Source organism: Chelmon rostratus, chromosome 17 (assembly GCF_017976325.1).
Source record: "Chelmon rostratus isolate fCheRos1 chromosome 17, fCheRos1.pri, whole genome shotgun sequence".
Lineage (NCBI taxonomy): Eukaryota > Metazoa > Chordata > Actinopteri > Chaetodontiformes > Chaetodontidae > Chelmon > Chelmon rostratus.
The window spans coordinates 13,337,730-13,359,541 of NC_055674.1; the positions used below are offsets into that span (position 1 = coordinate 13,337,730).

Consider the following 21,812-nt stretch of genomic DNA (forward strand, 5'->3'; position numbering starts at 1 on the left):
GTAGTAATGAACAACTGAAGCAGTCAACACGAGTCGAAGCAGAAAACCATCTGCATCTAAAACCTCAAAAAAATATGCATTCACCTCAGGCATTCACAAAAAAGTGCCAGTATGCTCCAGAAGAAAATATGATGTGTGCATGTCTGAATTCTTGGCTGCAGATGTCATGGTGAGATGAGCTCTGTGTGTTCTGTTATTCTTCCTGCTAATGTGTCCTTTAACTGACCTGACATCCTTCATTCACTGCACAGAGGAAGAAGACCAGAGTCAGAGATTTTCATGTTGCAAGCATGCTGACCTCTGCTGGCAAAAAATAGACAATCATTCTCTGTGCATTTGAAGGCAGAGCAGCACCTTCCCATGTCATTGGATCATGTCATGGATTGGATTGGATTATTCACTTAGTGTGTGGGAGAGAAAGTCTGGATAAGTACGATTGTACACACACACTGACAAATATTTAGAATTTGGAAAGAGTGTGGTATTTTTCCTTAAAACACTTCAGAGAGGAAGGAGAGACAGGATCATATCCAGGAATTCACAACTGAAACAAAAAATGAGCTCCAGAGAAGTCCTGCTTGGGCAGAACAGAACCAGTCTCATATTGCTCTCTTCCACATTCAGTAATTATTATTAATCAGTTGTATTTTTCTAAATGTTTAATTCACTTTTCCCCATTTCAATACTATACACTGTTTTGAAATACTGGGAATGTGCAAAGTGAAGTGACCCAGTGGACTAATGGAAGGGTGTGTATGTTTGCGTACTTTGTAATTTGCGTAACAAACAATACTCGTGCAGTAAAACAGAACAACTTCCTGAAAAGTCTTAAGGTCACATTGTACACCCACGCTGTGGATTGCATTTATTTGAGTTGATCAGAAGTGTACATAATGTTTATTGACGTTGACCCACCACAGCTCACTTCAGCTGTACACTGTAAATGACTGCTGTAAATGTACAGCAGGAGTCCAACAGTATTAACCTGTTATTGTAAAATACAGCACTTTACTGTTAATTCAGACAAAATCCTTTTTTTTTTTCAGAACTATAATGTATTTGTAAAGTACAGCACTTTATCTCAACTACAGCATCATGCAGTATTTTTCGAATTCTGGGAAGGGCAATTCACTTTAACAGCACATGTGAAGCTGGGCCTGTTATTTTCTTCATCCATCCCCATTTTGCTAATTATTTGGTGAGCAGCAGGTTTATTTAACCTATAAATTGGTGCAAAGTATATCAGTGATGTTTCCAGTTTGTTTGCATTATTTGTATTTAAACTGTTTTTGACAGACAGCATTATCTTTCAAAACCTTTTTTGTCAAATGAACTTTTTCTTTATTATTTGTGCCACTGATTTAATGCTGGATAATATATTCAGTATCTTGAGATGTTACATGATACAGAGTAAAGGGCATTTGTGTACTGTTTTTGAACGTAAAGTGTTTGAATGCTGCAGGCTGAGATGTTTGAATGAATTTTAAGACTGGATATTTGTCTTTGGATTTTTATGTTCATAGTCCACATGTGTATGATGTAGCTGAACTGTCTGTAACTCTGGGTGCTCCACTTGACTGTCATGTTCTAGTCACCTCCTTTTATTTTTCAAAGGTACGTGAAAAACATCAAAAAAGATCATATAGCATGTGAGTATTTCTGAGCCTAAGTGGCATTTGTTGCACCATTTTCAGCAAAAAGCCAAAGGTTTTGAGAGAGAAGGCTCTGTGTTTTTTGGTTTTGTTTGCACTAGTTTCAACATGCAGTTGTCCTGCATGTGCAGTTTATGAAAATAAAGAGTAAAGTGCAATAAAAAGCTGTGGATGTTTTTTCTCTCATATTGTAATTACATGATGAAAAATCAGTGATAACAGTATAAAACTGTAAATGTTAGCGACAGTAAAAAATGTATTTAATTTATTTTTATTAATTTTACAGTAACATAATGGCAACCCTGCTGCCAGTTGTTTACTGTTTTTTACAGGAACATTTCTAACAGTGTAGATTCTAAGTCCAGAAGAGTTGGGTCCAGAGAGGTTTATTCTCTTGACAGATCACAAAGTGTGCTCTGCAGAACAGACTGATTCTGTTTGTGGAAGCATCACTTTTTACAAGCTACCTTAGTTTTACTGGTTCTATTGGTGTAACAAAACATGGGCTCGAGATAAGGGCTCTAAACAGAGACATCTTATTTACACATTCTCTTCAGTGGTGTCTATTTACGCATCCTCTTCATGCACAGTGTACACAATGTACCTAATGTACCTAAGGACACAGGTGCATGAGGCACCTAAGGACACGCTGGACCCAAGTGCACCTCCCCTGATTGACACTATGATCCTTTTTAAGAAATGATATTTGTTTATTTTTTTTACTTCATGTACATCCCAGCATAGCTCTGTCCACCTTGAACCGAAAAACATGTGTCATCACCCAAAATAAGTGAGAACAAATATGTAATGATCAGTATTTTTTTTTCTGTTAATAGTGGCACGAATGGCCATGAGGGTCCTCATGAAAATAAACCCACCGTGAATAATCATCCATCTTTGCTCCTCTACAAGGCTTATTAGCCTCATTTCACATTGTTTCCGTTCCTGGGTGGCCTAAAAATCAAACAAACAAAAAAAATCTGACAATTAATATTGGCCTTACATTTATCAGGTGGACAGAAACACATTTTGCTCCCTGTCTCTCACTGCCTTAGAAACTTTCCACAATGTCAGGGCTGTGTGTTTGCTTTCATAATAGCCCAAACAAACCATCACACCAATTGATACAGCTTCAACAAATCATGAGTGAATGATTCTTTCGTGAATTGCTATGAGAAAGGGGGAGGGGGCATCAGAAGCTTGCCAAACTACAGTCTCTCCACTACGTCACTCTGAAGGGAGTGCACAATAGTCCCTCCTCTATAACTTTACAATCTTTTATTGGCAATGTTTATTCATTCTGCCCTGAACCGTCCTCACTGTCTGTTTTCTATCCGTACTTTGTACCATCTTATTGTGTTTCTTCGGTCAGCTCCAGGAAAAAGTGTTTAACTCTCTATTTTTTTTGATCCAACGTCACAAGTAGGTAAATCTTGTTTTACACTTTTGTAGTTATGTTATAATCAGCTGCTATTGCCATTGTGTTCAAGTTATCAGTTTTGTGCTTGTGTAAGGTGTGAATGTTGATTTACTGAATTCAGTTGATTTTATTCCACCACTGTATTCAATGTATAATTCAATATATCAATGTGTTGTTTTTTTTTCTGTCAGAAATGTGTATTCTAACATTCATGGTGTTGTAAACCTTATCCAGCCACACTGGAAAACAGGGCGAGGCACTAATGCAATACTGTGATGAATTAAAGTGCCTCATCAGTGTATGTGGCTCATGTTTCTCTAATTGATTTAGGGTGGATTTATGACAGGCTTGCAGGGATGGACTGGGCTTATTCACTGTGAGCACATAAGCAAATTGCTGCTATTCAGTGCTTCTGGCTGCCTTGGACCAAGAGCTGTTGTAGTAACACCACCGTTTGACGCTCCTCCAGCAGTGGAAAGTAACTTAATACATCTGCTGAAGTTAACTGCAATTTTCTTGAACATTTCCATTTAATGCCATTATTTAATTCTACTTCACTACATTTCAGTGGCAAATATTCTATGCTACATTATATACTATACTGCATTTATTTTCTTTTATTTGTAATAGTTACTTTACAGGTGAAGATTTTACATACAAAATATCTGATTATTTTATGCAATGCACTGTTAAAGAGTTAAAATTGGCTGCATCTTGGCCAACTACAACAGTAAAATATAATATCATAGCATATATAATAAAATAATATGACGAGAAATGTAACTTTTACAGTGTATTAACAGTGTGACTCTGGGAAAGGGGACATTAGTATAATGAACCTACAGAGTATTATAATCTGAACCTGCAGCTCCCTCAGCCTTACAGAGCCTTCTGTTCACTGTCAAGCCCTTAACTTTACTGTTCTGGTTCACTCTCGCTTGCTTGATACCAAACAGCAAACAGACACCGTTAACGAAAAGCTGGTGAACATAGCGTGGCACTGATTAGCCAAAGAGCCAGATTTTTCCCTCAGGAGTTGGTCAAGACCAAAAACAGAACTAAAAAAAGAGTGACAATTCAGCCAGAAACTCCAAATGAGTAATAATGTCTCTCTGCAACTGCTGGATGTGTAAAAAAGCATTTTTTTGGTCAGATATTTGCCATGTCAGTTTAAAAGGTGGCGATATGTCAGTGTGATCTAAACAAGTCTTCTACCATTGCTTTTCTCAGAGCACTATGTCTCTAAGAAAAGTTTGTTTTGGTTTGATTACACTCACAGAAGTCTTGCCATTCCACACACACTGCTTCATCTAAAGTCAATGGTAAAATGTTTAATGGTTAAAAGTGAGCCACTGTCGCTGTCGGCACTGTGTCTATGTCAAAGTCATTTGGCGATAATTAAAGAATGCTCACAAATGTGTGGGCTGCTTTGAAATGTGTGCTGAGAGAGCGTAGATTAACTGAAGTTATAGTCGAGCTATACAATTCGCCACTTCCGCCTTGGAGCTGAGCTCAATAAACAAGTCTAATCTGATACCCGTAGTGTCTTAAAACATTTTGTAGACATTATTCACGGAAAAAGTTTGTTAGGTTACTATCTTTTGCCTGCATCTACAATTGAAAACATCTGTTTTTCTCTGACTGTATTTCTTATGTAACCAAACCTATGAAACTACTTTATCAGCATGTTCATGTCGAGGACAGTCTCAAAAATCTCTGGTGCTCTGGGTTCTTTTAATGAAGCAATAGGAGAAGCTGTTGAGTCCCAAAAATCAGTTTTATTTTAACATCAGTAGAAAGTGCAAGGTTACAGAGCTCTGGGTCTCGACTTAACCTTTCCCTGAGCCACAACAGAGGTGGGTCAGTTCACGAAGTCTGACACACTACCTCTCCGTGACCCAGTATTTCATAGACAGAACATGAGGAAATGCTGAAACAGTCATTGGCTCCTTCTCATTGGCTCCGGGTGCTCTGTCTCCTCTGCTTGGTCATCTTTGAGAATCCAACGTCACCGGCCCAGCAACCTGTTTGCAAGGACAAATCTAGAGACATACCTTATCCCTGATGCCAACCTGTTCTATCTTAAGTCGGGGCCCCAAGATGTCTCCCATGCCAGGCCTCTATCTCAAAACCTCCTGTTCTAGGTCACACTGGCCTTAGATATATTTTGCACACAAAGAATCCCTCCTCGTCTAAATCACTTCTATGAATAATAAAGGAAAAACTTAACCAGGAGAAGTAGAATTTCTGTTGATTATTCAGTCACACAATCCATTAGCAGAAAATATGAATAAGATCAACATATCAGGATCCAACTACCATTAATGTAAGCATATGCATGTAATCTAACTATTAGCAGAATATATGTGTGTAATCAAACTTACCAAAGTATAGGAATTTGACCCAAATATCCGTCAGTCACAAATGTATATACATCACATGCTGTAAAGCTAACTAAATTGGATGAAGCAGCCTACTTTCAAGCGGATGTTGGGGAACTGTGTCAAACATACATTGTTATTGAGATTAAACAATGCTGTTTCTCAGAGTCGGGAAATATCAAATCAATGTATTTACTAAGTTTATACTTTCTCACATTCAGCAAAGTTTTCTGAAGATGGAAAAAGGATACCAACCACAGGATTCAGCTCCACCATACCCTGGGCCACCTTTGAACTATGGGGGTGCCATGCCCCCTCAGCCTGGGATGTACCCTCAGCCTGCTCAGCCTGCTGGATACCAGACAGGTCTGTGTCTGCCTGTGTTGAGAGATGATACTGTCATTTCAGACGTCATCATAGTCATTGTAACCTTGATTGGGGTAATTCTTCTGAGGCCTTACAGCACTGTGTGTTGCACACCACTAATAAATAAAGCTTTTTTTCAGTCATGCTTTATATAGCCTGTAAGAAACCAAACTATATTTAATACAAATCAACCCATTAGGCAAAAGGTGTTGAAATACAATATCTGATCAGAATCCACAAAAAATTGATTACCACCTGCTTTAGTAAACTGTGTGTTTCATCTACCAGGTGCCCCTTTGGCTCCAGCCATGGCTGTACCTTCCACAATAGGTGAGTCGATGCATCTGACCCAAAACAATGCTGTCCCATGTAAAACACAACAGAGATACATGCATCGTTTCACCATTTAGAACATGTATGTGTGTGTCTGTATGGGTGTAAATTTGTGTGCATGCAGCACACAAATTTACACCCTGCACATACAGTACACAGCATCTGCAAACACACATCTGAGAAGCGGATAGTGTTTCCATTATAGGTTATGAAATTAGCTTAAATGACATGACTGGGACAATGGAGAGACAGGACACAGAACTACCTCCTCATCAAATTACTGTTATTGTACCACCGGCGGCCTCTGCTGGTCCTTTTGAGTCAGTACAGTTGGTACATTTAATCCTCAAATCTGGTCATGACTGCCCAAAATAGAGCACCTACAGTGAAAACAGATATGCCTGACCAGCTGACCACAACAGTTATACATATTATTAAATGATGTGTTTGAGAGTGCTTTTATACTGTCTAAATCAAATACACACGAAAAAAAACTGAACCCTGAACATGTTTCATGTCTGAATGTGACTGCATGTATCCCTCAGAGGTTAGCATGTATCCTTCTCATGAATCTGATGTTTTTGGCCACAGTAGTGTGACCATCACTACCAGCCTTTTACCAGCTTCTATGTGACTAACCTTCAATGTTTTTAATTATATTGGTTACAAGTGAATAATACCAAGGTGTTGTGCATTTCTCATCCTCAGTGACTCCCGTGGTAGTAACACCTGCACTGTATGGTGTCCCAGGACAAACTGCGTGTCCTCACTGCCAGCAGACAGTGATCACCAAAACAGAACACACAACAGGCCTATTGACCTGGGTCGCCTGTTTCGGATTCTCCATGTTTGGGTAAAAACGACCATCTGGGTAGAAACTTGCTGCACATCTAGTTTCTATTTTATGGAAAAAGTAAAGAGAGAAATTTGAAACTCTAAATCTGAAACTACAGAGGAAAAAGTACAAAAATCCTGTTTAGCAAACTACAAAACTGGAAAGTAAAAGTTCATTTTTTTCCTCCTACAGGTGTTGCTGCATCCCGTTCTGCATTGATGCCTGTAAAGATGTAGAGCATCACTGTCCTTCCTGCCACAATGTCATCTACGTCTACAAGCGAATATGAAACTATCCTGAATGTGACTGGTGGCAAATAACTCATTGCTTATCTGTAGCCTAGCCGATTAATAGCCTCACTTGCTTTACAACAATACGATGTTTTGATACTAATCAAAGTAACACTAATTTTGCACTTATTCCAATGAGGCATTACACTGTGGGATGTTAGAGTATATTCAGCAATCAGTGAGATTTTATTAAACAAGATATAATCCAAACAAACACACCAATAAATAAAAATAACAGCCCTTTTAGACATTTTCTTCTTGTCTTTTCATTGTCATTTTTTATTGCTTGACTGTCCGACTTTAAACTATTCTTCTGTCAAATGTCAACAACAGTTTCTGAACAAAGAAGTTTGGGAACCTACATATAACCAAACTGTGACAGTTTCACAACATTAATCAAATGTCAGACAGGTTTTCTGCCGGGAAGCTTTGCACGTCGCACAATGATGCTAAAGGGCGCCTTGTGCGCACGTCGGACATGCCGACATACTCAGCGGCATCAGTATTTTATAGCCTGGGATGAGAGAGTGTTGGTTTTATCCTCTCTTGGAAAAGGATACAAAAGAATAAGAGACTACAGCCATACTGGCATTTCTGTGAGGCTGTATTTTGGCACAGGGCTGCTTGGAGCTGAATGCTCACATTAGCATGCTAACCGGGTCACAATGAAGATACTAGCATGCTAATGTTCGGCAGTTATAAAGTTTACCATTTTCATCATCTTTGTTTAGTGTGCTGGCATGCTAGCATTTGGTAATAGCACGAAACAATGAGGCTGATAGAAATGTCACTAGTTTTGCAGGTGTTTGGTCATAAACATTATTAAGCAAATAAAAAGCAAAATATTTTTGCCTGAAGATGGTGCCAAATGAAAGGTAAGCTGATCAAAGTTATTGAGTTCCATCTTCTATGGACCCTGGATGTTTGTCCCAAATTTCATGGCAATTCATCCAATAGTTGACCAGAAGGTTGACATTTGTCATGGCATCAATCTCGTGATAGGACAAGAGGAAAAGACCAGATCACCAGAGTCCAGGATTCATCATGTGGAAACCACGTCTGTCTGTACACAATGTGCTTACTCACCAAGATATTTCACTGAATAAGTGAAAACTTGACCTGCTGGTGGCACAATAGGAAAAGTGAGAGGATAATGAAAATCATTAGAATTTATTCTCTCAACACCTTGAAAATCTTCAACAAATTTCATGCAATCCATTAAAGAGTCAAGATATTTAACTTCCTGTTTTATTTTGGTAGTTTTCTGTTCATTCCGCCCTTCCTAATCAACATGATGTGTTTCACCTGTGCCCTATTGTCCACCTGCTCCTCCCTATTGATTCCCTTTGTCGTTCCCCTTTCTTTTGCCACATAATCTTCATCCCATGTGTGTTATCCAACGTTTTCTTGTGATTCCTGTAGTCCTTGTGTACTGACCATTCTCTCTGCCTTTGCCTTTGGATACCTTGACTTGTTGGATCTACTATTGTTGTCTGAAGGACATTAAATCCCCTCAGCCTCCTCATTTGTGTCAAGACTGCTTGGATAGTCCACTTTCTCTGTGAGCCCTGACAGTATTATCTGGCCACAAAATGGCCTCTGCAGACTCAAATGTGCTCCGGGTCACTCTCCAGGCTCAGGGGCAAGAGATCCATCGTCAGGAGGAGCAGCTGAATGTTCTCCGCCAGGAGTTGAGCGAAATGCAGACTGTCAGGAGAGCCTGCTGGCTGCATTTGGTTCATAGATGAGTTTCCTGGTAGACCAGATACAGAAACCACAGGTCCTTTCTGTGACCAGCGTGTTCTGTTCCGGTCCGTCTGCAGCCAGTCCAACAAATTCCCTACCCCCAGCGGCCTCCACTCTAAACCCACACATGTGGCTCTTCAGTCCAGAGCGATTCTCTGGGGACTCTGGAGATGGCCGCCCATTCCTCACCAAGTGTGAGCTTCACTTCAAGTTTTAAGCAGCTTCCTTCCCCTTCGACTGAGCCAAGGTCGTGTACCTTATTCTCACATGTCTATTCGAGCTGAGAACTGGGCAACAGCTGAATGGAACCGGAGGTCTGTGATTCACTGCCCTTTTTCCATGAGACTCTCCTCCTGGTTTTTGTCAGGGGAGAAGAGTGCTATTGAGTTTTGCTCTCTTGCTGTGGTGAGTGCATGGAACCAGGCTGCCCTCTCTGATGCCTTCTTTAATGGACTTTCTGAGACTCTTAAAGGCCATTTGGCACCCCTGGACCTGCCAGTCGGACTGGAGACCTTAATTGCTGAAGCCTCCAAGATTGACAAGAGTCTGTATGAGTGATAGAGAGAACAGGAAAGAGCCAACCTACAGCTCTTCAATCCTGCTCTCCCTTGCATGCCCTTACCTCTTCCAAGATTCTGTTTTCCTGGGGTCTGGCAGCGGAGACAGCCTTTCAACAGCTTAAGAGAAGCTTCACCACTGCTCCTGTCCTGCTGCCTGATCCCAATCTGCAGTTCATTGTGGAGGTGGATGCCTCAAATCTGGGCATTGAAACTGTTCTGTCTCAAAGGTCAGTAGTTGACACTAAGATTCAGCCATGTGCCTTTCTCTCCAAGAAATTATGTCCTGGAGATTTTCATGTTGCAAGCATGCTGACCTCTGGTGGCAAAAAATAGACAATCATTCTCTGTGCATTTGAAGGCATGGCATTGGTCATTGGATCATGTCATGTCATGGATTGGATCGGATTATTCACTTCGTGTGTGGGAGAGAAAGTCTGGATAAGTACGATTGTACACACACACAGACAAATATTGTGAATTGGGAAAGAGTGTGGTATGTTTCCTTAAAACACTTCAGAGAGGAAGGAGAGACAGGATCATATCCAGGAATTCACAATTGAAAGAAATAATGAGCTCCAGAGAAGTCCTGCTTGGGCAGAACAGAACCAGTCTCATATTGCTCTCTTCCACATTCAGTATTTTTTATTTATCAGTTGTATTTGTCGAAATGTTCTATTCACTTTTCCCCATTTCAATACTATACTGTTTTGAAATACCAGGAATGTGTAAAGTGAAGTGACCCAGTGGACTAATGGAAGGGTGTGTACGTACTTTGTATTTTGCGTAACAAACAATACTCGTGCAGTAAAACACAACAACTTCCTGAAAAGTCTTAAGGTCGCATTGAAAGGCCCTGCAGGGCTATTGTACACCTGTGGATTGCATTTATTTGAGTTGATCAGAAGTGTACAGAATGTTTATTGACCTTGACCCACCACAGCTCTGTTGCACCTGTTTTCACTGTATCACTTCAGCTGTACACTGTAAATGACTGCTGTAAATGTACAGCAGGAGTCCAACAGTATTAATGTGTTAGTATTAACCTGTATTACCTGTTAATACATTTTTTTTTTTTTTTAATAGAAGTATAATGTATTTGTAAAGTACAGCACTATACCACTAATAAATCATCCAAAGTATCTTGACTATAGCATCATGTAGTATTTTTCAAATTCTGGGAAGGGCAATTCACCTGAACAGCACATGTGAAGCTGGGTCTGTTATTTTCTTCATCCATCCCCAGCTTCCTAATTATTTGGTGAGTAGCAGGTTTATTTAAACTATAAATTGGTGCAAAGTTTATCAGCGATGTTTCCAGTTTGTATGCATTATTTTTATTTAAACAGCATTATGTTGACAGAACCTTTTTAGTTAAATAAACTTTTTCTTTTTTATTTGTGCCACTGCTTTTAATGCTGGATAATATATTCAATATATTGAGATGTTACATACAGACCTGATCAAAATCTTAAGACCAGTTGAAAAATAGCTAGAATTTACCTTTTGCACATTTGTATCTTAATGAGGTTTTAAGTAGAGCTACAATATGCAAAAGCAAGAAGGGGGAGTGTGACAAAAAGCACTTTGAAAAAATAATTTATTGAAAACAACAAGTAAACTGAAATAGGCTGTTTATCAGCTGATCAAAAGTTTAAGACCATTGCTCAAAAAATTACAAAAAACTCTCCAAACCAGAACAAAACATTTTCTCAGTAGGACTCAGTAATGAGTAGCTCCACCGTTCTTGTTAATCACTTCAAAAATTGTTTGGGCATGCTTGATGCGAGTGTTTCCAGGAAGCTATTGGGAACATTGCTCCAAGTGGTGAAGATGGCTTCAGCTGTATCAACTGTCTAGAACTGATGGCCATTTTTATAAACTTCCCTTGCCATCCATCCCCAGATGTTCTCTATGGGATTTAAATCAGGGGAACATGTGGGATGGTCCAAAAGAGTGATGTTATTCTCCCTGAAGAAGTCCTTCGTCGAGCGAGCATTGTGAACTGCAGCGTTGTCCTGTCAAAAAAAACCCACACAGACGAGGGCCCTCAGTCATCTGCACAACATCTGCACGTAACCAGCCGCCGTTTGACGACCCTGCACCACCTGAAGCTCCAGTGTTCCACTGAATGAAAAAGCACATCAGATCATGATGGACCCCCCTCCACTGTGCCAGGTAGAAAACATCTAAGGTGGGATCTCCTTGTCATGCCAGTAACGTTGGAAGCCATCTGGACCGTCAAGGTTACATTTTTTTTCATCAGAGAATAAAACTTTTTCCACCTTTCAGTGTCCCATGTTTGATGCTCCCTGGCAAAGTCTAAACGGACAGTTTTGTGGTGTTGAAGGAGAAGAGATCTTTGAATTTGTTTTTGTTTTTGAAACCCTTTTCCCACAGATGCCGTCTGATGGTTATTGCACTGCAGTTGCCTTAATTTGGGTCGAGGACCGCCCTGTGTCTTGAAGGACAGCCAATCGGATCCTCTGTCTCAGCGCAGGTGTAATTTTTTTGGGTCTACCACTTGACTTTTTTGTTCCATAATGCTCAGGATCTTTCAAAACATTTAGGATGACTGTCTTACTGCGTCCAACCTCAGCAGCAATGGCACGCTGCGAGAGGCCTTCCTGATGCAGCTCGACGATCCGACCACGTTCAAGAAGAGAAAGCTTCTTATCTTTAGCCATCAGGAGGGCATGACCGTGTGAATGCCTGACAGAAAATGAGAATTTTGAGCAGATTTTGGCTTTTATAGCCTGTGGCTTTTACAGCCTATTTCAGTTTACTTGTTGTTTTCAATAAATTACTTTTTCAAAGTGCTTTTTGTCACACTCCCCCTTCTTGTTTTTGCATATTGTAGCTCTACTTAAAACCTCATTAAGATCCAAATTTGCAAAAGGTAAATTCTAGCTATTTTTCAACTGGTCTTAAGATTTTGATCAGGTCTGTGTATATATATATATATATATATATATGTGATATAGGGTAAAGGGCATTTGTGTTCTGTTTCTGAATGCAAAGTGTTTGAACGCTGCAGGCTGAGATGTTTTAACCCCTTGACACCTGAATTTATTTAGAATTATATTTAAAAAATAATTCTTTGTGTGTTTGCTTTCAAATTGATCCTAAATTAAGAGGAGTTTGTTAATTTTTCTGTAGCACATACAATAGATATAAATTTAGGTAGGATGCAAATTGGTGACAACAGGCGTTAATGCTTAAATGCAATAAAAATACTTTTTTTTTCAAAATTCATAATTTCTCTTTCCACCCCCTACCCGAACAAGGGTCTGTATCCAATCCCTACTTTCATCTCTTGACTCTACCTCTTTATTTTCTATCCCCTACCCGAACCAGGGTTTGTATTCCCACCCCGCTTTTTCTTGGTGCAGTTGGTGAGAGGCAGGGGTAGATGATGGTAGTGTGGCAATCGGCAGTTACATGTGGCATCTAGGCCTGTGGTAGCATTGTAGCAGCTAACAATAGCTAAAGCGGTGAGAGTATGATAGTATCTTAGCAGTTAGTATTGGTAGCTAGCAATTAACATTAACAGTATAGGTGAATCTAGCTTTATTGTCTTCTTCTGTTCCTCTTAGCAGGTAGCGGTTAGCACGTAACATTAGCTCAATGGTAGCATCGGAACTGTATTGTCTTCTTCTGTTCTTCCTAGCGGTTAGCATTAGCATTAGCAATAGTTAAATGGTAGCATCGGTACTGGCCACTACCTGGAGCATCTCTGGGTCAGTTGAACGTGGCGGTGCTGTTTGGATTGTGTAGGAGCAGTGTGAACTGGCACTAGGGGGGGTGACTCTGGGACGCCGGAGTTCACTGCCTAACCTCCTGGAGGTGTAGTGGGACTAAGTAGGCGAAACACTGTTGAAGGGAGGTTTCCACCTGATGACCCCCAGAGACGTGTCAGGAATCACTGCTCTTTGGCAGGTATAGAGGCAGATTAGAGCTCCAAGGTTCTTCACTGAGAATGAATCCTCTTTTTGAGCACAAGTATCTTGTGTTTAAATTAACTGGAGATTAATAAAGTCTATCTATTTAAAAGCCACAAAATTGTTTACAACTATTTACATTATAGCACCAACTAGAATAGGGTTTAAACAAACAGTGGACATATACCACTTTTTTCAATGCTTAAATGCAGTAAACTGTACTGAACTGTGTGTAACTTTGGGTTCTCCATTAAACTGTCATGTTTACATTTTCGTTTGTCTCGTTTATATTTTTCAATATGTTACGTGAAAAACATAAAAAAGATGATATAGCATGTCAGTATTTCTGAGCCTAAGTGGCAGGTATTGCACCATTTTCAGCAAAAAGCCAAAGATTTTGAGAGAGAAGGCTCTGTATTCACGAAGCAGATTTTGTTGTGAGGACTGACAATGTATTTTTAAACACATAGGTTAACTGTATTCTATTGGTGTAACAAAACATGGGCTCGTGATAAGGGCTCTAAACAGAGACATCTTATTTGCACATTCTCTTCAGTGGTGCCTACTTACACACACATCCTCTTCATGCACAGTGTACACAATGTACCTTATGTACCGAAGAACACAGGTGCATGAGGCACCTAAGGACACGCTGGACCCAAGCACACCTCCCCAGATTGACACTATGATCCTTTTTAAAAAAGTTTTTTTTTTTTTTTTACTTCATGTACATCCCAACATAGCTCTGTCCACCTTGAAACGAAACACGTGTCATCACCCAAAATAATTGAGAACAAATATGTAATGATCAGCATTTCTTTTTTCTGTTAATAGTGGCACGAATGGCCATGAGGTTCCTCATGAAAATAAACCCACCGTGAATAATCATCCATCTTTGCTCCTTTGTTCCTGGGTGGCCTAAAAATCAAACAAACAAACAAAAAATCTGAGAATTAATATTTACCTTACATTTATCAGGTGGACAGAAACACATTTTGCTCCCTGTCTCTCACTGCCTTAAAAACTTTACACGATGTCAGGGCTGTGTGTTTGCTTCCATAATAGCCCAAACAAACCATCACACCAATATAGCTTCAACAAATCATGAGTGAATGATTCTTTCATGAATTGCTAGGAGACAGTGGGAGGGGGCATCAGAAGCTTGCAAGACTACAGTCTCTCCACTACGTCACTCTGAAGGGAGTGCAGAATAGTCCCTCCTCTATAACTTTACAATCTTTTATTGGCAATGTTTATTCATTCTGCCCTGAACCGTCCTCACTGTCTGTTTTCTATCCGTACTTTGTACCATCTTATTGTGTTTCTTCGGTCAGCCCCAGGAAAAGGTGTTTAACTCTCTATTTTTTTTGATCAAACGTCACAAGTAGGTAAATCTTATTTTACACTTTTGTAGTTATGTTATAATCAGCTGCTATTGCCATTGTGTCGAAGTTATCAGTTTTGTGCTTGTGTAAGGTGTGAATGTTGATGTACTGAATTCAGTTGATTTTATTCCACCACTGTATAGATCAGATGTAAAATATATCTATCACTGTGTTGTTTTTTTCTGTCAGAAATGTGTATTCAAACATTCATGGTGTTGTAAACCTTATCCAGCCGCACTGGAAAACAGGGCGAGGCACTAATGCAATACTGTGGTGAATTAAAGTGCCTCATCAGTGTATGTGGCTCATGTTTCTCTAATTGATTTAGGATGGATTTATGATGAGACACAGACAGGCTTACAGGGACGGACTGGGCTTATACACTGTGAGCACCGGACAGGCCCACACACACTGTGGCACTACCTTCTTATCAAAGCACAACACTAATCCAATGATGCTGATTTAATGCATTATAGAACTACATATGACACAGCTTCACTAACACATATCGGTTGCATAATTGAAAGGAGCTTTTAAAAATCTGGTTGGGTGTAGCACAACATTATAAAAGCAAAGCACCTTTAAACCTCAGCTCTATTGCCCACTGCCCCTCCCACCAAGCAAATGACTATAAGCAAATTGCTGCTATTCAGTGCTTCCAGCTGCCTTGGACTGAGAGCTGTTGTAGTAACACCACCGTTTGACATCTACGCTCCTCCAGCAGTGGAAAATAACTAAATACATCTGCTGAAGTACTGTACCTGAGTACAATTATAAGATAACTGCAATTTTCTTGAGCATTTCCATTTAATGCCATTATTTAATTCTACTTCACTAGATTTCAGTGGCAAATATTCTATGCTACATTATATACTATACTGCATTTATTTTCTTTTATTTGTAATAGTTACTTTACAGGTTAAGATTTTACATACAAAACATCTGATTATTTTATGCAATGCACTGTTAAAGAGTTAAAATTGGCTGCATCTTGGCCAACTACAACAGTGAAATGCTTTTTACTCAATGCATCAGCAATAATATAGCATATATAATAAAATGATATGACTAGAAATTTTACTTTTATAGTCTATGAACAGTATTTTAAAGCTGTGTGATATTTTTATTATGACAATATATCAAATGACTATGTGAAACCAGTGTGACTCTGGGAAAGGGGAAATTAGTATAATGAACCTACAGAGTATTATAATGTGAACCTGCAGCTCCCTCAGCCTTACAGAGCCTTCTGTTCGCTGTCAAGCCCTTAACTTTACTGTTCTGGTTCACTCTCGCTTGCTTGGCACCAAACGGCAAACAGATACCGTTAACGAAAAGCTGGTGAACATAGCGTGGCACTGATTAGCCAAAGAGCCAGATTTTTCCCTCAGGAGTTGGTAGAGACCAAAAACAGAGCTAAAAAGAGTGGGACAATTCAGACAGAAACTCCAAATGAGTAATAATGTCTCTCTGCAACTGCTGGATGTGTAAATAAGCATTTTTGCCATGTCAGTTTAAAAGGTGGTGATATGTCAGTGTGATCTAAACAAGTCTTCTCCAATTGCTTTTCTCAGAGGATTATGTCTCTAAGAAAAGTTTATTTTGGTTTGATTACACTCACAGAAATCTTGCCATTTCACACACACTGCTTCATCTAAAGTCAATGGTAAAATGTTTAATGGTTAAAAGAGAGCCACTGTGTCTATTTCAGTCATTTGGCGATAATAAACGAATGCTCACAGATGTGTGGTCTAGAAAGAGGAAAGGAAATGTGCTGAGAGAGCGTAGATTAACTGAAGTTATAGTTGAGCTATACAATTCGCCACTTCCGCCTTGGAGCTGAGCTCAATAAACAAGTCTAATCTGATTCCTGTAGTTTCTTAAAACATTATTCACGGAAAAGATTTGTTAGGTTACTATCTTTTGACTGCATTTCTTATGTAACCAAATCTATGAAACTGTCAGGAAAGGTGGGGATTTAGGGAAACTAAGGGGTTGAACCCAAATGCAGACACCGGGGGGGGGGGGGGGCAGATTCAAATCAACAAATTTGACAAAGAGAAAACCAAAGAAAACCAAAATTCAGGGAACAAAGAAACACACACTAGGAAAAAGGGCTTACACATATAACGAGGGCAACACAGGGAAACACTGAGCAATCACAACACAAAACACTACGGGGCATGGGTGAGACAAGGACAGCACTAGAAACTTTCTAACATAGAAGGTGACAGGGCTTGAGAGAAAGACAAGACTAGCAACTTGCTTTCCATAAAACATGGCACGACTAAGACAATACTAGAAACACACATACATGAAACATGGCATGACTAAGACAAAGACAAGACTAGAAACAAACTTAGGCTGTGGCGTGGGTAAAAACAAAACAAGATTCGAACAAACTTACAGGGACTGTGGCTAGGCTAGGGATCTTAGACAACAGGATGACGCAGACAGACAAAGACAAGACTAAGAAACACTTACACAAAGACAACATCAAGAAAGGTGCTCACATAGAATCTGGTCTCTGACAGGAGGGTAACACCGACGCAGAGAGCAAGGAAGTCCAGACAACGACCCAACAAAGACAGGGGGGAAGACACAGACTTATGGGTTCACTAATGACACACAGGTGGAACACATCAGACAATCACAAGGGCAGGAAAACACAGGAAGTAAAGCAAACTAAGAAACTTAACTTGAGCCTTCAAAATAGCACAGGAAGTGACAAAAACCAGACAAAGACAACACACAAGGGGAATCTTCAACAAAAACCAGCGTAAACAGCATGGGTCATGACAGAAACTACTTTATCAGCATGGTCACAAATTTATATACATCACACACTCTAAAGCTAACCAAAATAGATGAAGCAGTCTATTTTCAAGTGGATGTTGGGGAAAGTTTTACGGCTACAACATTATTCACAACCTATTAGACTGTGTCAAACATACATTGTTATTGAGATTGAACAATCCTGTTTCTCAGAGTCGGGAAAGGTCAAATCAATGTATTTACTAAGTTTATACTCTTTCACGTTCAGCAAAGTTTTTTGAAGATGGAAAAAGGATACCAACCACAGGATTCAGCTCCACCATACCCTGGGCCACCTTTGGACTACGGGGATGCCATGCCCCCTCAGCCTGGGATGTACCCTCAGCCTGCTCAGCCTGCTGGATACCAGACAGGTCTGTGTCTGCCTGTGTTGAGAGATGATGCTGTCATTTTCAGACATCATCATAGTCATTGTAACCTCGATTGGGGTAATCCTTCTGAGGCCTTACAACACTGTGTACGAATAAATAAAGTTTTTTCTTAAGTCATGCTTTATATAGCCTGTAAGAAACCAAACTATATTTAATATAAATCAACCCATTAGGCAAAAGGTGTTGAAATACAATATCTGATCAGAATCCACAAAAAAATTGATTACCACCTGCTTTAGTAAACTGTGTGTTTCATCTACCAGGTGCCCCTTTGGCTCCAGCCATGGCTGCACCTTCCACAACAGGTGAGTCGATGCATCTGACCCAAAACAATGCTATCCCATGTAAAACACAACAGAGATACATGCATCGTTTCACCATTTAGAACATGTGCATGCACACAAATTTACACCCTGCACATACAGTACACAGCATCTGTAAACACACATCTAAGAAACGGATAGTGTTTCCATTACGGTTTGTGAAATTAGCTTAAATGGCATGACTGGACATGTTTCATGTCTGAATGTGACTGCATGTATCCCCCAGAGGTTAGCATTTATCCTTCTCATGAATCTGATGTTTTGGGCCACAATACTGTGACCATCACTGCCAGCCTGTTACCAGCTTCTATGTGACTAATTTACGATGTTTTTAATTACATTGCTAACAAGTAAATACTAATAAAGTGTTGTGCATTTCTCATCCTCAGTGACTCCCGTGGTAGTAACACCTACACTATTTGGTGTCCCAGGACAAACTGTTTGTCCTCACTGCCAGCAGACTGTGACGACCAAAACAGAACACATTACAGGCCTTTTGACCTGGGTCACCTGTTTTGGACTTGCATTCTTTGGGTAAAAACAACCTTTGGGTTAGAAACTTGCTGCACATCTAGTTTCTATTTTATGGAAAAAGTAAAGAGAGAAATTTGAAACTCTTAATCTGAAACTACAAAACTGTTAATTTAAAATTCATTTTTTTCTCTCCTACAGGTGTTGTCTGTGCTGGATCCCGTTCTGCATTGATGCCTGTAAAGATGTAGCACATCACTGTCCTTCCTGCCACCATGTCATCTACGTCTACAAGCGAATATGAAACTATCCTGACTGTGACTGCTGGCAAATAATTCATTAACCGATTAATAGTCTTACTTGCTTTAAAATAATACCATGTTTTGATACTAATCAAAGTAACACAAATTGCACTTATTCCAATGAGGCATTACACTGTGGGGTGTTACAGTATATTCAGCAATCAGTGGGACTTCATTAAACAACATATAAACAAACACACCAATAAATAAAAAAACTAACATCCTTTTTCGACATTTTCTTCTTTTCTTTTCATTGTCATTTTTCATTGCTTGACTGACCGACTATATACTATTCTTATGTCAACTTGCTGCCTTCCGTCTCATATTGTGGGAACCTACGTATAACCAAACTGTGAAAGTTTAACAACATTAATCACATGTCAGACAGGATTTCTGCCGGGAAGCTTTGCATGTCACACACAGATGCTAAAGGGCGCCTTGTGCGCACGTCGGACATGCTGAAGAGCGTGACTCAGCGGAATCAGTATTTTATGACCTGGGATGAGAAGTTGTTGGTTTTATCCTCTCTTGGAAAAGGATACACATGAAAATGTCACTAGTTTTGTAGGTGTTTGGTCACAAACAGTATTAAGCAAAAGATACATTTTTTCCTGATGATGGTGCAAAATGAAAGGTAAGCTGATCAAAGTTATCGAGACCCTGGACATTTGTCCCAAATTTCATGGCAATCCATCCAATAGTTGCCCAGAAAGTACCCAAAACATTTGTCATGGCATCAATCTTGTGGTAGCACAAGAGGAAAAGACAAGCTCATTCCTTAAGTTCCTGTCAAGTTTTCCGCCCTTCCTTATCAACCTGATGTGTTTCACCTGTGCCCTATTGTCCACCTGCTCCTCTCTATTGATTCCCATTGTCATTCCCCTTTCTCTTGCCAGATAATCTTCATCCCATGTGTGTTGTTATCCAGCGTTTTCTTGTGATTCCTGCATTTCTTGTGTATTTGGATTTTGACCATTCTCTCTGCCTTTGCCTTTGGATACCTTGATTTGTTGCATGTACTATTGTTGGCTGAAGAGACATTAAATCCTCTCAAACTCCTCATTTGTGTCAAGACTGCTTGGTAAGTTCACTACCCCTGTGAGCCCTGACAGTATCTGGCCAAATCATCTGGCCACAAAATGGACTCCAAAGACTCAAATCTACTCCGGGTCACTCTCCAGGCCTAGGGGCAAAAGATCCATCGTCAGGAGGAGCAGCTGAATGTTCTCCGCCAGGAGTTGAGCGAAATTGCAGACCGTCAGGAGAGCCTGCTGGCTTCGTTTGGTTCACAGATGAGCTTCGAACCGGAGGTCGGCCATCTGGATTCATTGCCCTTGTTCCGTTATACTTTTGTCCAGGTTTTCCAGACTGTTACCCCAGGTCAAGAGGTCTCTTGATCTCTAGTCACCCTGTGTCAGAGGAGAAGAGTCTTGTTGTGGAGAGCGGAAGGAACCGGGCCGCCCTTTCTGATGCCTTCTTTAATGGACTTTCTGAGACTCTCAAAGACCACTTGGCACCCCTGGACCTGCCAGTTGGACTGGTTACCTTTGTTGCCCTAGCTTCCAAGATTGACAAGAGTCTGTATGAGCAAGAGAGAGAATGGGGAAGATCCAGCCAACAGCTCTTCGATCCTGCTCAGAGGTTGTCAGAGGGTGCTCCAGCTTCAGGAAAGCGCCCAATCTCCTGTGTTCCCTTGGAGTCCCTTCTTTGTGCTTCAGAAGAGCCGATGCAGATCGGTCGAACCAGATTTTCTCCAGAGGAGTGTTGCATGGACGAGGGAAGCTGTATTTATTGTGGCCAGTCAGGACACTTCCTGGCCAACTGCTCTGTGAAGAGTGGGCGAGCAGCAGGGAGACAGAGAATGCTGCACTCGAGCCCTGTTTCACCAGTTAACCTCTGTGCTACTCACTTCCTCCTCTTTCTTCCTCAGCCATCCAGCCCTTGTTGATTCTGCATTCTGCTGATGCTGACTTAATGGACTATGGACTATCAAAAAGCCTCAATCTGCCCTCCCGAACCTCTTGCTCAGCCCCTCAACGCTAACTGTGCTCTGGATGGTCGGCTACTGTGCCGGGTGAGTCATTGCACTGCTTCCCTTACCCTTACCTTTGCTGAGTCCCATTCTGAGACTATTAGCTTTCACCTTTACCACAGCCCTCTGCATTTTTGGACACCCGTGGTGCTGCAAACACAATCCCCACCTGAACTGGAAAACCAGGTAGGTCATCGCTTGGGGTCTGGACTGTCACCCCCACTGTTTTCCCACTCCCACATCTGTGAGTGCATGATGTGCAGCTGTGAGTCAGAGGTGGTAGTCTGCAGCACAGGTGCACCCCAGGGCACTGTCCTCTCACCTTTCCTCTTCACCATCTACACCTTGGACTTCACCTACAACACAGACAGCTGCCATCTTCAGAAGTTCTCTGATGACTCTTGCATCGTGGGCTGTGTGTCAGAGGGGAACACAGCTGGAGTACCGGTCAGTCATTATGGACTTTGTGGACTGGTGTGAGCGCAACCACCTGTGCTTGAACACCAGTAAAACAAAGGAAATGGTGGTTGACTTCAGAAGGAGGACACTACCACACTCACCAGTGAACATCC

General features: G+C 40.6%; 2 protein-coding genes across 3 annotated transcripts; both read left to right on the top strand.

Moving 5' to 3' along the window:
- The first annotated feature begins 2,961 nt into the window (after window positions 1-2,961).
- Window positions 2,962-7,421, top strand: LOC121621167 (cell death-inducing p53-target protein 1 homolog). 2 transcript variants are annotated; one of them, XM_041957513.1, is made up of 5 exons: window positions 2,962-3,074; window positions 5,675-5,819; window positions 6,108-6,149; window positions 6,861-7,005; window positions 7,180-7,421. In XM_041957513.1, exons 2-5 carry the CDS (start codon window positions 5,690-5,692, stop codon window positions 7,274-7,276), a joined length of 414 nt encoding a protein of 137 aa, XP_041813447.1. In that variant the 5' UTR covers window positions 2,962-3,074; window positions 5,675-5,689; the 3' UTR covers window positions 7,277-7,421. The 2 variants fall into 2 exon arrangements, with proteins under 2 accessions (XP_041813447.1, XP_041813448.1); XM_041957514.1 differs by having other exon boundaries at window positions 2,966-3,078.
- Window positions 7,422-17,964: 10,543 nt separating this feature from the next.
- LOC121621168 (LITAF domain-containing protein-like) lies at window positions 17,965-19,210 on the top strand. The gene is made up of 4 exons (XM_041957515.1): window positions 17,965-18,094; window positions 18,376-18,417; window positions 18,825-18,969; window positions 19,108-19,210. The coding sequence occupies exons 1-4, from the start codon at window positions 17,965-17,967 to the stop codon at window positions 19,208-19,210; spliced, it is 420 nt and encodes a 139-aa protein (XP_041813449.1).
- Window positions 19,211-21,812: the final 2,602 nt, after the last annotated feature.

Coding starts and splice junctions, on each gene's coding strand:
- LOC121621168 (XM_041957515.1), top strand. CDS start 17,965: ATGGAAAAAGGATACCAACCACAGGATTCAGCTCCACCATACCCTGGG. Junction 18,095..18,375: donor GCCTGCTGGATACCAGACAG/GTCTGTGTCTGC, acceptor TTCATCTACCAG/GTGCCCCTTTGGCTCCAGCC. Junction 18,418..18,824: donor GGCTGCACCTTCCACAACAG/GTGAGTCGATGC, acceptor TCTCATCCTCAG/TGACTCCCGTGGTAGTAACA.
- LOC121621167 (XM_041957513.1), top strand. CDS start 5,690: ATGGAAAAAGGATACCAACCACAGGATTCAGCTCCACCATACCCTGGG. Junction 6,150..6,860: donor GGCTGTACCTTCCACAATAG/GTGAGTCGATGC, acceptor TCTCATCCTCAG/TGACTCCCGTGGTAGTAACA. Junction 7,006..7,179: donor TTCGGATTCTCCATGTTTGG/GTAAAAACGACC, acceptor TTCCTCCTACAG/GTGTTGCTGCATCCCGTTCT.